Source organism: Oncorhynchus mykiss, chromosome 18, assembly GCF_057628025.1.
Source record: "Oncorhynchus mykiss isolate SJ-2025 chromosome 18, ASM5762802v1, whole genome shotgun sequence".
NCBI classification, from domain to species: domain Eukaryota; kingdom Metazoa; phylum Chordata; class Actinopteri; order Salmoniformes; family Salmonidae; genus Oncorhynchus; species Oncorhynchus mykiss.
Window position 1 is genome coordinate 73,185,994 of NC_143039.1, and position 21,963 is coordinate 73,207,956.

Genomic DNA, 21,963 nt, shown 5'->3' on the forward strand with positions numbered 1-21,963 from the left:
ATGTGTGTGATTGGTGGATGTATTTTCTTAACAGTCCCTGATTGGTTGATATCTGCCACTATTAGATTAATCTAAGAACAGCTGTCTGTCTCAGCAGGAGACTAGGCCTGCGTCCCAAATGAGACCAACTTTCTTATACAGTGCACTGCTTTTATCCAGAGAGTTGTCCGGGAGTCTGTTTTGGTCAAAGAATACCCAGTTAACGGCAAGAGTAATCGGTCTCCATCAGGAATAAGACAAGTACCTAAGTATACTACGATAAAAGTTAACTAAAAAAAAGCTTTTAACATCTTCATATTGATCCAGTCCAGTTTGAATGACATTCAAAGTCAAGTGTTTTGGACCAGAATAAACTCTACCTTGGAGACTCGCTCCATAAGAAAACACTAGACAGCACCATGTTCTTGTCATTTTAATTTAGGGATAGCCAGGGCACACTAACACTCAGACATCATTTTTAAAAAACGAAGCGAGTGTGTTTAGTGAAATCCGCCAGATCAGAGGCAGTAGGGTTGACCGTGGATGTTCTCTTGATAAGTACATGAATGGACCATTTCCTGTCCTGCTTAGCATTTCAAATGGAGCTGATACTTTTGGGTGTCAGGGAAAATGTACATCATTTTCTTTAGGAATGTAGTGGAGTAAAAGTAAGTTATCAAAAGTATAAATATTCAAGTACAAAAACTCGTATGGATATTAGGCCGTGTGTAACAGCAGACCTGCTGTACACCGTAATTCACCCTCTTCTTACTGGAGAATAGAAAGAGTACGTCTTGACATTTGATGAGAACGAGCATGAAGAAAATAAAGGGAGAGAAGAGGGAGGCTTTTCCACTTGTCAGGTATCTGAGCGAGACAAGTTCAGACAGACACAACATTCACAAAGGAATAAATAACATCACAAGGGGAAATAGACAAACACATATTGACAGATTGACACACAAAGAAAAGGACAGACAGAGTTGTCAGATTGGATGAGATGGGGACTCACAGCAGGAGGGATGTCAGAGAGAGAGAGAGAGAGAGAGAGAGAGAGAGAGAGCGAGAGAGAGAGAGACAGAGGGAGAGAGAGAGACAGAGGGAGAGAGAGAGACAGACAGACAGACAGACAGAGAGAGAGAGACAGAGACAGACAGAGACAGAGAGACAGACAGACAGACAGACAGACAGACAGACAGACAGAGAGAGAGAGAGACAGAGACAGAGACAGAGACAGAGACAGAGACAGAGACAGAGACAGAGACAGAGAGAGAGAGAGAGAGAGAGAGAGAGAGAGAGAGAGAGAGAGAGAGAGAGAAAGGCCCAGTTGCCAGGACCACAAATACAAATTCCATCTAGACACCGTTGCCCTAGAGCACACAAAAAAACTATACATACCTCGGCCTAAACATCAGCGCCACAGGTAACTTCGACAAAGCTGTGAACGATCTGAGAGACAAGGCAAGAAGGGCCTTCTATGCCATCAAAAGGAACATAAAAAAACATACCAATTAGGATCTGGCTAAAAATACTTGAATCAGTTATAGAACCCATTGTCCTTTATGTTTGTGAGGTCTGGGGTCCGCTCACCAACCAACAACTCACAAAATTGGACAAATACCAAATTGAGATTCTGCATGCAGAATGCTGCCAAAATATCCTCACTGTACAACGTAAAACACCAAATAATGCATGCAGAGCAGAATTAGACCGATACCCGCTAATGATCAAAATCCAGAAAAGAGTCGTTAAGGTCTACAACCACCTAAAAGGAAACAATTCCCATTCCTTCCATAACAAAGCCATCATCTACAGAGAGATCAACCTGGAGAAGAGTCCCAACTAAATCATGAGAAAACAAGATAATTACTTGACACATTGGAAAGAATTTACAGAAAAACTGAGCAAAGTAGAATGCTTTTTGCACCTAAACAGAGTACAGAGTGGCAGAATACCTGACCACTGTGACTGACCCAAAATTAAGGAAAGCTTTGACTATATACAGACTCCGTGAGCAGAGCCTTGCTATTAAGAAAGGCCGCCGTAGGCAGACATGGCTCTCAAGAGAAGACAGGCTATGTGCTCACTGCCCACAAAATGAAGTGGAAACTGAGATGCACTTCCTAACCTCCTGCCAAATGTATGACCATATTAGAGACACATATTTCTCTCATTACACAGACTCACAAAGAATTCGAAAGACAATTCCAGTTTTGATAAACTTCCATATCTACTGGGTAAAATACCACAGTGTTCCATCACAGCAGCAAGATTTGTGACCTGTTGCCACAAGAAAAGGGCAACCAGTGAAGAACAAACACCATTGTAAATACAACCCATATTTATGTTGATTTATTTCCCTTTTGTACTTTCACTATTTGTACATATGACATTTTAAATGTAATTATTATTTTGGAACTTTTGTGTGTGTCATGTTTACTGTTCATTTTTTATTATTTACAGTGCCTTGCGAAAGTATTCGGCCCCCTTGAACTTTGCGACCTTTTGCCCCATTTCAGGCTTCAAACATAAAGATATAAAACTGTATTTTTTTGTGAAGAATCAACAACAAGTGGGACACAATCATGAAGTGGAACGACATTTATTGGATATTTCAAACTTTTTTAACAAATCAAAAACTGAAAAAATGGGCGTGCAAAATTATTCAGCCCCCTTAAGTTAATACTTTGTAGCGCCACCTTTTGCTGCGATTACAGCTGTAAGTCGCTTGGGGTATGTCTCTATCAGTTTTGCACATCGAGAGACTGAAACTTTTTCCCATTCCTCCTTGCAAAACATTGTAATATACTCTGGTAGAATAAACATTCCCACCATAATGAGATAAAATACATGTTAATAAATGACTTCTTCATTTGTTTCATTGTCATGATATGAACATCGTGTCCTTTCAAGGCAGCGTGGTGAGATAATGCACCATGGGTCAAAGGCAGCGTGGTGAGATAATGCACCATGGGTCAAAGGCAGCGTGGTGAGATAATGCACTATGGGTCAAAGGCAGCGTGGTGAGATAATGCACCATTGGTCAAAGGCAGCGTGGTGAGATAATGCACCATGGGTCAAAGGCAGTAAAATAGATGTCCTCTCAGTAAACACACTAGTTATAAAAACACACTAGCTAAGATAAATTAGTCTGAATAATCTATGTGAAATATTGCTTCTCTTGGTTGTGTAATTTCAGACTCTCGACTACATGTCTTTGTTTCATCCTTGGAAAAGTACAAAAAAAGTGAAAAAAGGTTATACCTGTAAGCATCATATACCGTATAATACAATAAAACATCGAACTGCCAATGAGAAATCCTAAGCCTATTGTCTTAAACAGTGATTTGGTTTTCATCCAATAAGATGAAGTTCCAAGAATCTGAAATTACAGCAGACGATACCAACATCCCTGGACTGAACCACAGACATTAGAGGGGTGACCATCTCTGGCCTGAACCAGACATTAGAGAGAGTGACCATCTCTGGCCTGAACCACAGACATTAGAGAGAGTGACCATCTCTGGTCTGAACCACAGACATTAGAGAGAGTGACCATCTCTGGCCTGAACCACAGACATTAGAGGGGTGACCATCTCTGGCCTGAACCACAGACATTAGAGGGGTGACCATCTCTGGCCTGAACCACAGACATTAGAGAGAGTGACCATCTCTGGTCTGAACCACAGACATTAGAGGAGTGACCATCTCTGGCCTGAACCACAGACATTAGAGAGAGTGACCATCTCTGGTCTGAAACACAGACATTAGAGAGAGTGACCATCTCTGGCCTGAACCACAGACATTAGAGAGAGTGACCATCTCTGGTCTGAACCACAGACATTAGAGAGAGTGACCATCTCTGGCCTGAACCACAGACATTAGAGAGAGTGACCATCTCTGGCCTGAACCACAGACATTAGAGAGAGTGACCATCTCTGGCCTGAACCACAGACATTAGAGGGGTGACCATCTCTGGCCTGAACCACAGACATTAGAGAGAGTGACCATCTTTTGAAGAATATGTGTACTGCATGGGTGGAGAAATGGGTTGAGGAATCACTCTCCCTCTACTGTAGCCCTTTGATACAGTCCAGAGGATAAATCAGGTCTATTCAACTCTGAGCCTGGAGGTCTGGAGGACTGCTGGTTTTTCTGTTCTACCTGATAATGAACTGCACCACCTGGTGTCCCAGGTCTAAATCAGTCCTATATTAGAGAGGAAGAATGTAAATCAGCAGTGGAACTGGCTTCCAGGTCCAGATTTGTAATTGGCTGGGGGAGCTAGTGGTGACTGTCTCAGTTGGATGGGATCAGGAGGGTAAAACCGTCACGGCTCTTCCTGAAGTCTACATTGGCCTGGCCGGCCTTGGTCTCCACGGTTACGCTCTTGGGCTTGCCCCGCATGTGCAGCTGGACGGCCGAGCAGCAAACCTTCACCAGGAGAGGGGTGTTCCTCACACTGAAACACACACACACACACACACACACACACACAACCTGTTAACGCACTGATCATTTCAATGAAAAAATGCTTCATGCAGGAGTGCACCACAGTCCCTTATTTAGATACAAAGCTACATAACATACACTACCGTTCAAAAGTTTGGGGTCACTTAGAAATGTCCTTGTTTTGAAATAAATAAAAACATGTAAAGCGTCCATTTATAATGACATCAAATTGGTCAGAAATACAGGGTAGACCTGGCAAAAGTCAGCGTATTGCAAACAGTATTACTATTTGTAACAAGGTTACATACTACCCCTTTCCAGCTCTATATGACATGTTGTGATTGGTGTGCCAGTAAAGGACAGTCAACACAGCACAGAGAGTCTTTCCATTTGTAACACAAGGTATTTATACCCCTTATCTACTTAAGCAATAAGGCACCTCGGGGGTGTGGTATATGGCCAATACAGCACGACTAAGGGCTGTTCTTAGACACGATGCAGCGCGGAGTGATACATTGGCCATATACCACAAACTGCCGCAGTGCCTTATTGCTATTATAAACTGGTTAATAACGAAATTAGAACAGTAAAAATAAATATGTTGTCAAAACCGTGGTATACCGTCTGACACACCACAGTTGTCAGCCAATCAGCATTCAGGGCTCGAACCACCCAGTTTACTACTCTGTTTTAATAACTATATCTCGCCTCAGAGGACTACCATCCTGGAGGACCGCCAGCCTCTATCCTGGAGGACCACCAGCCTCTCCTCTATCCTGGAGGACTGCCAGCCACTATCCTGGAGGACCACCAGCCTCTACTCTATCCTAGAGGACCACCAGCCTCTACTCTATCCTGGAGGACCACCAGCCTCTACTCTATCCTGGAGGACCACCAGCCTCTACTCTATCCTGGAGGACCACCAGCCTCTACTCTATCCTGGAGGACCACCAGCCTCTCCTCTATCCTGGATGACCGCCAGCCACTCCTCTATCCTGGAGGACCACCAGCCTCTCCTCTATCCTGGAGGACCGCCAGCCACTATCCTGGAGGACCGCCAGCCACTCCTCTATCCTGGAGGACTGCCAGCCTCTCCTCTATCCTGGAGGACCACCATCCTCTATCCTGGAGGACCGCCAGCCTCTCCTCTATCCTGGAGGACCGCCATCCTCTCCTCTATCCTGGAGGACCGCCAGCCTCTATCCTGAAGGACTGCCAGCCTCTCCTCTATCCTGGAGGACTGCCAGCCTCTCCTCTATCCTGGAGGACCACCAGCCTCTCCTCTATCCTGGAGGACCACCATCTTCTCCTCTATCCTCCTCTAAACTGTTACAGACCTATATCCATCCTCTATCCTGGAGGACCGCCAGGATGGGAAGTCAGGGAAGGATGGATATAGGTCTGTAACAGTTTGGGTCCAGGGTGTCTCCCCCTTTGAAGAAGGGGATGACCGCAGCAGCTTTCCAATCCTTGGGGATCTCAGATGATACGAAAGAGAGGTTGAACAGGCTGGTTATAGGGGTTGCGACAATGGCGGCGGATAGTTTCAGAAATAGAGGGTCCAGATTGTCAAGCCCAGCTGATTTGTATGGGTCTTGCAGGTTTTGCAGCTCTTTCAGAACATCTGCTATCTGGATTTGGGTAAAGGAGAAGCTGGGGAGGCTTGGGCAAGTAGCTACGGGGGGAGCGGAGCTGTTGGCCGAGGTTGGAGTAGCCAGGAGGAAGGCATGACCAGCCGTATACAGGGTTGTTACTGCATCCGACCCTGTATACAGTGCTTGAGTTGTTACTGTATCCGACCCAGTGCTTGTGTGCTGTGCTGAAGCTCCTCTGTTACACCCACTATCCCTGAGCTGCCACGGGAAGAGAGGGTCGACAGGAGGAAGAGAAGGGAAGAAATGGGAAAGATGGGGGGGGGGCGACGGGGGAAAGAGTGGGGGGGCGACGGGGGAAAGAGTTGGGGGAAAAGAGTGGGGGGAAAGAGTGGGGGAAAAGAGTGGGGGGAAAGAGTGGGGGAAAGAGTGGGGGGAAAGAGTGGGGGGAAAGAGAGGAGGGAAAGAGAGGGGGAAAGAGTGGGGGAAAGAGTGGGGGGAAAGAGTGGGGGGAAAGAGTGGGGGGAAAGAGTGGGGGAAAAGAGAGGGGGGAAAGAGTGGGGGAAAGAGTGGGGGGAAAGAGTGGGGGGAAAGAGTGGGGGGAAAGAGTGGGGGGAAAGAGAGGGGGGAAAGAGGGGGGGGAGTGGGGGGAAAGAGAGGGGGGAAAGAGTGGGGGGAAAGAGAGGAGGGAAAGAGAGGGGGAAAGAGGGGGGGAAAAAGTGGGGGAAAGAGTGGGGGGAAAGAGAGGGGGGAAAGAGGGGGGGGAGTGGGGGGAAAGAGAGGGGGGAAAGAGTGGGGGGAAAGAGAGGAGGGAAAGAGAGGGGGAAAGAGGGGGGGAAAAAGGGTCGACAGGAGGAAGAGAAGGGAAGAAATGGGAAAGATGGGGGGGGGGGCGACGGGGGAAAGAGTGGGGGGGCGACGGGGGAAAGAGTTGGGGGAAAAGAGTGGGGGGAAAGAGTGGGGGAAAGAGTGGGGGGAAAGAGTGGGGGGAAAGAGAGGAGGGAAAGAGAGGGGGAAAGAGTGGGGGAAAGAGTGGGGGGAAAGAGTGGGGGGAAAGAGTGGGGGAAAAGAGAGGGGGGAAAGAGTGGGGGAAAGAGTGGGGGGAAAGAGTGGGGGGAAAGAGTGGGGGGAAAGAGAGGGGGGAAAGAGGGGGGGGAGTGGGGGGAAAGAGAGGGGGGAAAGAGAGGGGGGAAAGAGTGGGGGGAAAGAGAGGAGGGAAAGAGAGGGGGAAAGAGGGGGGGAAAAAGTGGGGGAAAGAGTGGGGGGAAAGAGTGGGGGGAAAGAGTGGGGGAAAAGAGTGGGGGAAAAGAGAGGGGGGAAAGAGAGGGGGGAAAGAGGGGGGGAAAGAGTGGGGGGAAAGAGTGGGGGGAAAGAGAGGAGGGAAAGAGAGGAGGGAAAGAGGGGGGGAAAAGAGGGGGGGAAAGAGAGGGGGAAAAGAGAGGGGGGAGAGAGTGGGGGAAAAGAGTTGGGGAAAAGAGTGGGGGAAAAGAGTGGGGGAAAAGAGAGGGGGAAAAGAGTGGGGGAAAAGAGTGAGGGGAAAGAGTGGGGGAAAAGAGTGGGGGGAAAGAGAAGGGGGGCCTTGGCTGCTGCACAGTCAGCTGAAGATGATCTGTTCTGAAGGACACAGTCTCGGTTTGCGTCCCAAATGGCACCCTATTCCCTACATTAACCCTATTCGCTGGTCAAAAGTACTGGAGGAATAGGGTGTCATTAAGAACACAGCCTCCCTCTGCCCCAGGGGATCCTCCAGCCTGGCTGGACCTCTGCACCACACTGACTCTCTCTCTCTCTGGTGAACACAGAGAACCATCACATGGTCAAATGCACAGAAAGACATGTGTGTGTGTGTGTGTGTGTGTGTGCTGGTGTGTGTGTGTTTGCTGGTGTACTATACTCAAGCTTAACTCAAGGCTTCCTTCCAGTTCCAGTGGCCTAGTTTCACAAAGCTGCATGGCATCCATCCTAAGCCACTAACAGGTGTGACCACAGTCCCCAAAGTCACTCAAACCTCATCTATTCCCCCTTCCTCACTCCTCATCCTCCCCCTCACACCCCTTTGTTCACTATAAAGTCCCCCTGCCAGAGCCACACACAGACGGCCCTGCGGCCCTCAAACCCACTGACCTCCCAGAATCCCTAGGTTTTCATGAATCACGTGCGATACTGATCTAAGGGGCCAGGATATATTGACCACCTGCCCAGAGGAAGCTGCCCCGGTGTAAACCTACACCAGGGGAATTGTGTTTCAACTTCACACTAAGCTCCGGGCTATGACAGGGGGATTTGACTGATATAGCTGGGCCACAGAACTACAATAAGTCGAGGGAGTAGGCTGCTGTTTCAGGTGCAGACCAGGTCTGTCAGTCTATATCTGGGTTATGGTATTGCAGTGTAGTGTGGGGGGGGGGGGGGGGGGGGGGGTTGAAGTGGTCCAGATTTCTCAATGAGAGACTAGGCTGGGTCTGAAATGGCACCCTATTCCCAATATAGTGGACTACTTTTTACCAGTGACCCTATATCGTCCACTACTTTTGACCAGTGACCCTATATCGTCCACTACTTTTGACCAGTGACCCTATATCGTCCACTACTTTTGACCAGTGACCCTATATCGTCCACTACTTTTGACCAGTGACCCTATATCGTCCACTACTTTTGACCAGTGACCCTATATCGTCCACTACTTTTGACCAGTGACCCTATATCGTCCACTACTTTTGACCAGTGACCTTATTCCATATTCCCTAAATTTTTCCCCAATTTTTTTCTTGTGTGGATGGTCAGGGGGCCGGAATATAATTACAAATAATTTGTTGAGTGCAAATTGAACGCAAGAACCCCAAACAGATATAATATTTGACTAGAACATAATCATTTCAAAACGTCCTTATGTTTGAATACGATCACATACTGTATATCTCTCTATTATGCGTGGGAATATCTTAGAACAGAATTCCAAAATTGCAATCCCTCTGAGCTGATTTGCTGGTGTAGTTCAGTGTTTTATGCCCCCCCCAAAAAAATATATTTTACAGTTGAAGTCGGGAAGTTTACATACACTTAGGTTGGAGTCATTAAAACTAGTTTACATACACTTAGGTTGGAGTCATTAAAACTAGTTTACATACACTTAGGTTGGAGTCATTAAAACTAGTTTACATACACTTAGGTTGGAGTCATTAAAACTAGTTCACATACACTTAGGTTGGAGTCATTAAAACTAGTTTACAGACACTTAGGTTGGAGTCATTAAAACTAGTTTACATACACTTAGGTTGGAGTCATTAAAACTAGTTTACATACACTTAGGTTGGAGTCATTAAAACTAGTTTACACACACTTAGGTTGGAGTCATTAAAACTAGTTTACATACACTTAGGTTGGAGTCATTAAAACTAGTTTACATACACTTAGGTTGGAGTCATTAAAACTAGTTTACATACACTTAGGTTGGAGTCATTAAAACTAGTTTACATACACTTAGGTTGGAGTCATTAAAACTAGTTTACATACACTTAGGTTGGAGTCATTAAAACTAGTTTACATACACTTAGGTTGGAGTCATTAAAACTAGTTTTTCAACCACTCCACACATTTCTTGTTAAACTATAGTTTTGGCAAGTCGGTTAGGACATCTACTATGTGCATGCCACAAAGTAATTCTTCCAACAATTGTTTACAGACAGATTATTTCACTTATAATTTAATGTATCCAGGGGTCAGAAGTTTACATACACTAAGTTGACTTTGCCTTTAAACAGCTTGGACAATTCCAGAAAATGATGTCATGGTGTTAGAAGCTTCCGATAGGCTCCTTGACATCATTTGAGTCAATTGGAGGTGGACCTGTGGATGTATTTCAAGGCCTGCCTTCAAACTCAGTGCCTCTTTCCTTAACATAAGGGGAAAATCAAAAGAAATCAGCCAAGACCTCAGAAAGAAAATTGTAGACCTCCACCTGTCTGGTTCATCCTTGGGAAAAATTTCCAAATGCAATTTGTGTGTGCGAGCAAGGAGGCCTACAAACCTGATTCAGTTACACCAGCTCTGACAGGAGGAATGGGCCAAAATTCACCCAACTTATTGTGGGAAGCTTGTGGAAGGCTACCCGAAATGTTTGACCCAAGCTAAACAATTTAAAGGTAATGCTACCAAATACTAATGTAGTGTATGTGAACTTCTGACCCACTGGGAATGTGATGAAAGAAATAAAAGCAGAAATAAATCATTCTCTCTACAATTATTCTGACATTTCACATTCTTAAAATAAAGTGGTGATCCTAATTGACCTAAGACCGGGAAATTGTCTAGGATTAAATGTCAGGAAGTGTGAAAAACTGCATGTATTTGGCTAAGGTGTATGTTAACTTCCAATGTCAACTGTATATGTGTATATTGTATACACACACACACACACACACACACACACACACACACACACACACACACACACACACACACACACACACACACACACACACACACACAACCGTTCAAAAGTTTGGAGTCACTTAGAAATTCCCTTATTTTTGGGAAAAAAAATACATTTTTTGTCCATTAATATAACATCAAATTTATCAGAAATACAGTGTAGACATTGTTAATGTTGTAAATGACTATTGTAGCTGGAAACGGCAGATTTTTTTATGGAATATCTACATAGGTGTAAAGAGGCCAATTATCAGCAACAGTCACTCCTGTGTTCCAATGGTACAGCTATAGGGATGTTTTTCAGCGGCAGGGACAGGGAGACTAGTCAGGATCAAGGCAAAGATGAACAGAGCAAAGTACAGAGAGATCCTTGATGAAAACCTGCTCCAGAGCGCTCAGAATTTCATGCCGGGGGAAAGGTTCACCTTTCCAGCAGGACAACAACCCTAAGCACACAGCCAACTTAGAACACACACACACACACACACACACACACACACACACACACACACACACACACACACACACACACACACAACCTTGCAGCTCCACCATGAGCCAAGAAGACCTCATAATGCCGTGGCTCAATTATTCAACCTTGTGGAATCGCCCGCCGACAGAACTGGGGCGCAGCAGCAACTCCTGGGCTACTTCTCTAATGGCAGCCTACTCTCTACCTTGCAGTACTTTTGATCAGGGTCCACGGGGCTCTAGTCAAAAAAATAGTCCACTTTATAGGGAATAGGGTGCTGTTTTGGACGCAGACCTGGAGGGGCCTGAGGACCACGTCTCTATCTCAGATCCTTCGTTTTTGGCCCCTCCCTCCCATTCCCCTGTCATATCCTCTATGCTGTTGGAGTGTGATAGTCCAATGTGAACATATGCCTCCATTGTCTCCATTATGGAGAACTATGAGGCCATTTAGTGCTGGGCTGTGGCTGGGTGTATGTATCTGCTCTGGCTCCTGCCACACAATGGTACAGTGTTAGTGACGGTGCTGCAAGGTTGTGTGTGTGTGTGTAACTATACTTAATACTAAACTAACATTTAACCAACTGGGGACATTATGTTAGTCAGCATAAGGAAAAAGGCTATTTCTAGAGGGTTTAGTGTCAGGGTTAGTGTTGTGTGTGTTAGGGTTAGATTTAGGGTTAGTGTTCGTTGTGTATGTGTGTGTCTACATGAGTTGTCTAGGATATGTGACTCGCTTCAGGAAACTAGGCGTATGTCGCAGGAGCAGCATTTCAACACATTTTGTACAATTTTTATTCAAAATGCTTTATTTATTTATTTTTTTTAGCAGAAATGGCTTCTAGAACATGTGAACTTTCATGTGCCTTAAGAATACCTCCCTTTTTTTCAATGTTCACCTTAAATGACAAATCTAACTGCCTGTAACTCAGGCCCTGAAGCAAGGATATGCATATTCTTGGAACCATTTGAAAGGAAACACTTTGAACTTTGTGGAAATGTGAAAGGAATGCAGGAGAATATAACAGAATAGATCTGGTAAAAGATAATGCAAAGAAGAAACCAACCGTTGTATTTTTTACATTTTTACCATCATCTTTGAAATGCAAGAGAAAGGCCATAATGTATTATTCCAGCCCAGGTGCAATTTAGATGTTGTCCACTAGATGGCAGCAGTGTATGTGCAAAGTTTTAGACTGCCCAAATGTGCCTAATATTCATGTTCAAAATGATGCACTCTCCTCAAAACAATGGCATGGTATTATTTCATTGCAATAGCTACTGTAAACTGGACAGTGCAGTTAGATTAAGAAGAATGTTCTTGTTACTTACAACCTCATGCTAATCGCATTAGCCTACGTTAGCTCAAGGGACACCAATCCCGAAGAAGGTTTTATTAACAAACTTGTGTTCCATCCATAAATAGAAATAAAAATGGTTAAATTTACAAGCCCAGTTGGTTTAGTCATGGAAAAACACAGGAACCTTCCCACTAGCCATGATTGGCTAAGATAATGTATGGGCTGGGCATGCCGGGAGATGAGTTCAGATTAGTCTGCCATGTAGCATGCTTCTGTCTGTAACGTGAGCTGCTCAGTATGTGTTGACAGTCCTTTCTACCACGTCGTTTTTTGAACGTTTGAAAGTTAGCCATTGAGAACAACAAAAGCATTGCTACTTTTCTCAATAACATCGATAACCCTGAAATTAGCAGGCTCTTTCGACAGATCAGTAGGAAAAAAGTGATTGGCTACTTTTTGCACACGCCACGGTTAGTGTGGACCGGCGTGACTTGACATGAAGCCGGCCGAACCAGATTTAGCTACAAACAAAACTGAGTTAAATGGTTCCAGTCTTCCGTTGCGCCTTCCTCCATGTATACGGGTAAGAGTCTAGCTACATTTTCCAGATAAGTTTCTAATTTAGTCAAAGTTATTTTATTGCAAATTCAAGCGTACTGTTAGTTAGCTAGCAAACGTTGGGTTGCTGGCTTGCTAGCTAACGTTAAGTGTATAATCTGTGTAGTAATATTATTAGAATCAGAAAACCATTTGCATTGCATGTTATAGCCTAATATTAGCTAGTTAACATTGAACCTAGTTGGTTAGATTTAGCTACCTACAGATCGGTAGTAGGTTGAGTTGGGGTTATGCCAGTTCGTTGTTTAGCTAGCTAGACGTCTAAACAAGAGACTCCACTTCGGCCGGATTATTACGTGACTCATCAAGTTAGCCAGGTGTGTCTTGGGGTGATTACGGCCATTTATTGTATTTCATGAACATGTGTAGATGTCTAGAAAATAGTGTCCCATCCACTTAGCAAGATGTGGCTGAGGGCTGGTTATAGCATTTATTTCACATGACCCATCAACTTGGACAAGTGTGTCGGGTAATCGTAATCTAATAACAATTAAATATTTATAAAATATTTTTATCTGGACACTTTGTTTTTGATATTTATACTATGCAAGTACTATCACTGTAGCGTTTACACCTTTTATATGACAAATAAACATTGATTTTATGTGATATAGCATTTGTTTACCACATGGCCTCACATGTGAATCCTTAAAGAGATGGGTGGGACTATAGCTTAAGAGGGTGTGAATAATGCTGAACGGGTGTAAACAAAGCAAAGCTCTCAAGTAGGTATGCCAAAACATTCAAGGGCCATTTTCTTAGAAGTTTATCAACTTTCAAAGCAGAATTACTTTCCCATTGTTCCTCAACCCAAAGGCTAACTCTCTAGCCCTCTCTATCTCCCTGCTTGCTAATTAGGCCTGCTAACTGCTAGCTTGTCCAGCTCCGGTCCGCTAACTGCTACCTTGTTTACCCCGGGCCTACAAACTGTTAGCTTGTTAGCACAGGCCTGCTAACCGTCTGAATCGCCGCATCCCAAACACTCACTGGATCCATATTTACTTTCTATCTCTTTTTGATTTTTAACTTGTTTATACCTTCCGGACACCTGCCTCAACCAATGTGATACGGAATCGCTATTATTTTTAATTTTTAGTACACACTCAAGAACCCCCAGAAGCTAACCAGCTACAAGCTATCTAGTCATTGTTAGTTTTTTTAACCTGGATAACACTCGCCAGTCCAGCTTCCCTGCCCCATCCACCGCTGCCCCCTGGACACTGATCTCTTGGCTACATAGCTGATGCACGCTGGACTGTCCATTAATCACGGTACTCCATTCTGCTTGTTTGTTTTATCTGTTGGCCCCGTTGCCTAGTCAACGCCATTTTACCTGCTGTTGTTGTGCTAGCTGATTAGCTGTTGTCTCACCTACTGTCTAGCTAGCTTTCCCAACTCAACACCTGTGATTACTGTATGCCTCGCTGTATGTCTCTCTCAAGTGTCAATATGCCTTGTATACTGTTGTTCAGGTTAGTTATCATTGTTTTAGTTCACAATGGAGCCCCTAGTTCCACTCTTCATACCCCTGATAACTCCTTTGTCCCACCTCCCACACATGCGGTGACCTCACCCATTACAACCAGCATGTCCAGAGATACAACCTCTCTCATCATCACCCAGTGCCTGGGCTTACCTCCGCTGTACCCGCACCCCACCATACCCCTGCCTGCGCATTATGCCCTGAATATATTCTACCATGCCCAGAAACCTGCTCCTCTTATTCTCTGTCCCCAACGCTCTAGGCGACCAGTTTTGATAGCCTTTAGCCGCACTCTCATACTACTCCTTCTCTGTTCCGCGGGTGATGTGGAGGTAAACCCAGGCCCTGCATGTCCCCAGGCACCCTCATTTGTTGACTTCTGTGATCGAAAAAGCCTTGGTTTCATGCATGTCAACATCAGAAGCCTCCTCCCTAAGTTTGTTTTACTCACTGCTCTAGCACACTCTGCTAACTCTGATGTCCTTGCTGTGTCTGAATCCTGGCTCAGGAAGGCCACCAAAAATTCAGAGATTTCCATACCCAACTATAACATCTTCCGTCAAGATAGAACTGCCAAAGGGGGGGGAGTTGCAGTCTACTGCAGAGATAGCCTGCAAAGTAATGTCATACTTTCCAGGTCCATACCCAAACAGTTCGAACTACTAATTTTGAAAATTACTCTCTCCAGAAATAAGTCTCTCACTGTTGCCGCCTGCTACCGACCTCCCTCAGCTCCCAGCTGTGCCCTGGACACCATTTGTGAATTGATCGCCCCCCATCTAGCTTCAGAGTTTGTTCTGTTAGGTGACCTAAACTGGGATATGCTTAACACCCCGGCAGTCCTACAATCTAAGCTAGATGCCCTCAATCTCACACAAATCATCAAGGAACCCACCAGGTACAACCCTAACTCTGTAAACAAGGGCACCCTCATAGACGTCATCCTGACCAACTGGCCCTCCAAATACACCTCCGCTGTCTTCAACCAGGATCTCAGCGATCACTGCCTCATTGCCTGTATCCGCTACGGAGCCGCAGTCAAACGACCACCCCTCATCACTGTCAAACGCTCCCTAAAACACTTCTGTGAGCAGGCCTTCCTAATCGACCTGGCCCAGGTATCCTGGAAGGACATTGACCTCATCCCGTCAGTTGAGGATGCCTGGTCATTCTTTAAAAGTAACTTCCTCACCATTTTAGATAAGCATGCTCCGTTCAAAAAATGCAGAACTAAGAACAGATACAGCCCTTGGTTCACCCCAGACCTGACTGCCCTCGACCAGCACAAAAACATCCTGTGGCGGACTGCAATAGCATCGAATAGTCCCCGTGATATGCAACTGTTCAGGGAAGTCCGGAACCAATACACGCAGTCAGTCAGGAAAGCTAAGGCCAGCTTCTTCAGGCAGAAGTTTGCATCCTGTAGCTCCAACTCCAAAAAGTTCTGGGACACTGTGAAGTCAATGGAGAACAAGAGCACCTCCTCCCAGCTGCCCACTGCACTGAGGCTAGGTAACACGGTCACCACCGATAAATCCATGATTATCGAAAACTTCAATGAGCATTTCTCAACGGCTGGCCATGCCTTCCGCCTGGCTACTTCAACCTCGGCCTACAGCCCCGCCCCCCCCGCTGCTCCTCGCCCAAGCCTCTCCAGGTTCTCCTTTACCCAAATCCAGATAGCAGATGTTCTGAAAGAGCTGCAAAACCTGGACCCGTACAAATCAGCTGGGCTTGACAATCTGGACCCTCTATTTCTGAAACTATCCGCCACCATTGTCGCAACCCCTATTACCAGCCTGTTCAACCTCTCTTTAATATCGTCTGAGATCCCCAAGGATTGGAAAGCTGCCGCAGTTATCCCCCTCTTCAAAGGGGGAGACACCCTGGACCCAAACTGTTACAGACCTATATCCATCCTGCCCTGCCTATCTAAGGTCTTCGAAAGCCAAGTCAACAAACAGGTCACTGACCATCTTGAATCCCACTGTACCTTCTCCGCTGTGCAATCTGGTTTCCGAGCCGGTCACGGGTGCACCTCAGCCACACTCAAGGTACTAAACGATATCATAACCGCCATTGATAAAAGACAGTACTGTGCAGCCGTCTTCATCGACCTTGCCAAGGCTTTCGACTCTGTCAATCACCATATTCTTATCGGCAGACTCAGTAGCCTCGGTTTTTCGGATGACTGCCTTGCCTGGTTCACCAATTACTTTGCAGACAGAGTTCAGTGTGTCAAATCGGAGGGCATGCTGTCCGGTCCTCTGGCAGTCTCTATGGGGGTGCCACAGGGTTCAATTCTCGGGCCGACTCTTTTCTCTGTATACATCAATGATGTTGCTCTTGCTGCGGGCGATTCCCTGATCCACCTCTACGCAGACGACACCATTTTATATACTTTCGGCCCGTCATTGGACACTGTGCTATCTAACCTCCAAACAAGCTTCAATGCCATACAACACTCCTTCCGTGGCCTCCGACTGCTCTTAAACGCTAGTAAAACCAAATGCATGCTTTTCAACCGATCGCTGCCTGCACCCGCATCCCCGCCTAGCATCACCACCCTGGATGGTTCCGACCTAGAATATGTGGACATCTATAAGTACCTAGGTGTCTGGCTAGACTGCAAACTCTCCTTCCAGACTCATATCAAACATCTCCAATCGAAAATCAAATCAAGAGTCGGCTTTCTATTCCGCAACAAAGCCTCCTTCACTCACGCCGCCAAGCTTACCCTAGTAAAACTGACTATCCTACCGATCCTCGACTTCGGCGATGTCATCTACAAAATGGCTTCCAACACTCTACTCAGCAAACTGGATGCAGTCTATCACAGTGCCATCCGTTTTGTCACTAAAGCACCTTATACCACCCACCACTGCGACTTGTATGCTCTAGTCGGCTGGCCCTCGCTACATATTCGTCGCCAGACCCACTGGCTCCAGGTCATCTACAAGTCCATGCTAGGTAAAGCTCCGCCTTATCTCAGCTCACTGGTCACGATGGCAACACCCACCCGTAGCACGCGCTCCAGCAGGTGTATCTCACTGATCATCCCTAAAGCCAACACCTCATTTGGCCGCCTCTCGTTCCAGTACTCTGCTGCCTGTGACTGGAACGAATTGCAAAAATCGCTGAAGTTGGAGACTTTTATCTCCCTCACCAACTTCAAACATCAGCTATCTGAGCAGCTAACCGATCGCTGCAGCTGTACATAGTCTATTGGTAAATAGCCCACCCATTTTCACCTACCTCATCCCATACTGTTTTTATTTATTTATTTTTCTGCTCTTTTGCACACCAATATCTCTACCTGTACATGACCATCTGATCATTTATCACTCCAGTGTTAATCTGCAAAATTGTAATTATTCGCCTACCTCATGCCTTTTGCACACATTGTATATAGACTCCCCCTTTGTTTTCTACTGTGTTATTGACTTGTTAATTGTTTACTCCATGTGTAACTCTGTGTTGTCTGCTCATACTGCTATGCTTTATCTTGGCCAGGTCGCAGTTGCAAATGAGAACTTGTTCTCAACTAGCCTACCTGGTTAAATAAAGGTGAAATAAAAAAAATAAAAAAAAAAATAAAAAAAAAACTGCAGTGCATTTTCTGAGTCTCTACTTTTATCCAATGTAAAAAACAACAATTTTGCTACCTAAGACCGAATCGAGGTGGTCAGTCATATATTATTATCATCGTTGGCCCAAACCAAGCCTTTCTTCAACAATTTAAGATATTACATCACGTCGCTGACAAACAAAACATCTATGGAAATCAAAGTCTTATGAAACAAACCAATACAACTTTACCTGACAAGGTAACACATCCTTTAACACAAGTCCAGAAAGGTGGAACAGCGTTCTACAGGTGTCATGTATACACAGGGAGTCAGGAAGCAGGAGCAGAAGGAGAGTTTAATTACAAAGATGCAAGGCAAATGGGGGAAAAAAAACTAGAGTCGCGTACTGAACATGAAAGCAAACTAATACTGCCTGATTACTGAGGGCTAAATAAAGGGAAGGTAATCAAGGTGATGATGAAGTCCAGGTGTGAATAATAAATCGGGGACCAGGTGTGTGTAATGATGGGGACCAGGTGTGTGTAACGATGAAGTACAGGTGTGTGTAATGATGGGGACCAGGTGTATAATGGTGGGAGGAGGAGTGTGTAATGATGGGGACCATGTGTGTGTAATGATGACGTCCAGGTGTGTGTAATGATGGTGACCAGGTGTGTGTAATGATGACGTCCAGGTGTGTGTAATGATGGGAACCAGGTGTGCGTAATGATGACGTCCAGGTGTGTGTAATGATGGGAACCAGGTGTGTGTAATGATGACGTCCAGGTGTGTGTAATGATGGGAACCAGGTGTGTGTAATGATGACGTCCAGGTGTGTGTAATGATGAAGTACAGGTGAGTGTAATGATGGGAACCAGGTGTGTAATGGTGGGAGGAGGTGTGTGTAATGATGGGGACCAGGTGTGTGTAATAATGGGACCAGGTGTGTAATGAATGGGAGGAGGTGTGTGTAATGATGGGAACAAGGTGTGTGTAATAATGGGACCAGGTGTGTAATGGTGGGAGGAGGTGTGTGTAATTATGGGGGCCAGGTATGTAATAATGGGACCAGGTGTGTAATGATGGGACCAGGTGTGTAATGAATGGGAGGAGGTGTGTGTAATGATGGGAACCAGGTGTGTGTAATGATGGGGACCAGGTGTGTAATGGTGGGAGGAGGTGTGTGTAATGATGGGAACCAGGTGTGTAATGGTGGGAGGAGGTGTGTGTAATGATGGGAACCAGGTGTGTGTAATGATGAAGTACTGGTGTGTGTAATGATGGGAACCAGGTGTGTAATGGTGGGAGGAGGTGTGTGTAATGATGGGAACCAGGTGTGTGTAATGATGGAACCAGGTGTGTGTAATGATGGGGACCAGGTGTGTAATAATGCTTGCCAGGGCTGGTGATTAGTAGACCAGCAACGTTGAGCGCTGGAGAGAGGGGGTAGGCGTGACAGCAGGGTCAACACTGTAGCCTGGTCCCAGTAGGCGTGACAGCAGGGTCAACACTGTAGCCTGGTCCCAGTAGGCGTGACAGCAGGGTCAACACTGTAGCCTGATCCCAGTTGGCAAGACAGCACAAACAGATCCAGGACCAGGCTAACTACACCTTGTGTTGGGAGAACACATCATATTCATTTGATTCACACATTGCCATACACCTTTCCCTACGAAAACAACATGACAGACAATGATTCCTCACCTTACAGTACATATCTAGTCATATCAGGATAACAGAGGGAGAACATCCCAACAGTATCAATGGGTTCCAAGTCGTTAGCTGCCTGTTAGAGGGGCTCTCAGATCACCTCACAGTATCAAGGCACATATTCATATGCATCTAAGAGTAGGATCAGGATCCCATGTCCATGCAATCCTATTCATTACGGCAAAACTGATCCTAGATCAACACTCCTACTCTGAGACGCTTTGTAAATAATTTGATGGGATCTGGGCTGCAACTGTGATGACTGCCCCTCCTAATATGAACAACAACAGACTCCAGAACAGCCTGATGACTACACTACCAGGTCCTGAAGACTCAGCTCACGACCAGGGGGCTCAGCGGCTGTCTGGGTTCCTTACCGAGTCACCACGATGCCTGCCCTACATCCACTTTCTCTAAAACAGAGTCATTTCCCTGTAATTTCTCTATATGTATTCCAGCCAGTAATTTCTCTGTGACAAACTGCAAAGAAACCTACCTAGCAGCATCTCCCTCATAGCACCTCCATAGCACTTGCTGTAACACTATCTGTCTGTGAAGAACACCATGGCAGGCAAGGTTATTTATAGCACTGTGTCCATGGGGTGTTAAACGAGTGTGCCCCAGAAATACAAGTATGTTGCTTTGTGGTTGAATGGTTTAAATAAGATAAAAATGAGAACAAACTCATCCCCCCCCAAAAAATGAAAACTCACTAAACTGACATTCACACTCTCCCCCTCAACCCTCCCTTCTCTCTCTCTCCACTCATCCCTATCTCCCTCCACTCACTCTCTCCTCATCCTTCTCCCCTCTCCCTTCACTCTATTCCCTCATCCCTCTCTCCCTCCCTATCCCTCATCCGTCTCCCTCCCTTCACACGCTCCCCTCATCCCTCCCCCACTCCCTCCCTTCACACTCCCCTCATTCCTCTCTCCCTCCCTCCACACTCCTTCATCCCTCTATAGCCAACTATTCCACCATGAGAGACAGGCCCTCTATCTAGCCAACTATCCCACCATGAGAGACAGGCCCTCTATCTAGCCAACTATCCCACCATGAGAGACAGGCCCTCTATCTAGCCAACTATCCCACCATGAGAGACAGGCCCTCTACCTAGTCAACTATTCCACCATGAGAGACAGGCCCTCTACCTAACCAACTATTCCACCATGAGAGACAGGCCCTCTACCTAACCAACTATTCCACCATGAGAGACAGGCCCTCTATCTAGCCAACTATCTCACCATGAGAGACCAGCCCTCTATCTAGCCAACTATCCCACCATGAGAGACAGGCCTTCTACCTAACTGACTATTCCACCATGAGAGACCGGTCAGGCCCTCTACCTAACCAACTATCCCATCGTGAGAGACCGGTCAGCACCTCTACCTAACCAACTATCCCATCGTGAGAGACAGTGATGGAATAGGAAATAAAGAGTAATTTAACGGTGCATGATGAGGTCATGATGGAAGAGACATTTAAAGCTGGATGAAGAGGTCATGATGGAAGAGTCATTTAAATCTGGATGAAGAGGTCATGGTGGAAGAGTCATAGCTGGATGAAGAGGTCATGATGGAAGAGTCATTTAAAGCTGGATGAAGAGGTCATGGTGGAAGAGTCATAGCTGGATGAAGAGGTCATGATGGAAGAGTCATTTAAAGCTGGATGAAGAGGTCATGATGGAAGAGTAATTTAAAGCTGGATGAAGAGGTCATGATGGAAGAGTCATTTAAAGCTGGATGAAGAGGTCATGATGGAAGAGTCATTTAAAGCTGGATGAAGAGGTCATGGTGGAAGAGTCATAGCTGAATGAGAGGTCATGATGGAAGAGTCATTTAAAGCTGGATGAAGAGGTCATGATGGAAGAGTCATTTAAAGCTGGATGAAGAGGTCATGATGGAAGAGTCATTTAAAGCTGGATGAAGAGGTCATGATGGAAGAGTCATTTAAAGCTGGATGAAGAGGTCATGGTGGAAGAGTCATAGCTGGATGAAGAGGTCATGATGGAAGAGTCATTTAAAGCTGGATGAAGAGGTCATGATGGAAGAGTCATTGAAAGCTGGATGAAGAGGTCATGGTGGAAGAGTCATTTAAAGCTGGATGAAGAAGTCATGGATAGACAGTTTTTGGGACAGGAATCTCCTGAGTGTTTGAACGATGAATGATGGTAGTTTACCGGACTGCTAAAGACCCAGACTGTTCCTCAATTCATCATGTCTTTATCTCATGGAACTACCCTCTCTACTTCTTGGTCTTCAGAGATTCGCTTTCACAGGTGAGAAACAGGCCCAGTGTGGAGCCTGGGACATGTTTAACACCTCAGTACAGAGTAGCACAGCAACTGATTCACACCA

The 21,963-nt window shown here is 45.7% G+C and overlaps 1 protein-coding gene across 1 annotated transcript in view; it reads right to left on the minus strand.

The window, feature by feature from the left end:
* Window positions 1-2,565: 2,565 nt before the first annotated feature.
* myo1g (myosin IG) overlaps window positions 2,566-21,963 on the minus strand; it is a 98,702-nt gene continuing 79,304 nt past the window's right edge. The window contains exon 22 of the mRNA XM_090209352.1: window positions 2,566-4,441. Within this exon, the coding sequence (XP_090065478.1) occupies window positions 4,279-4,441 (163 nt within the window). The 3' untranslated portion in view covers window positions 2,566-4,278. The remainder of the gene's footprint in view (window positions 4,442-21,963) is intronic.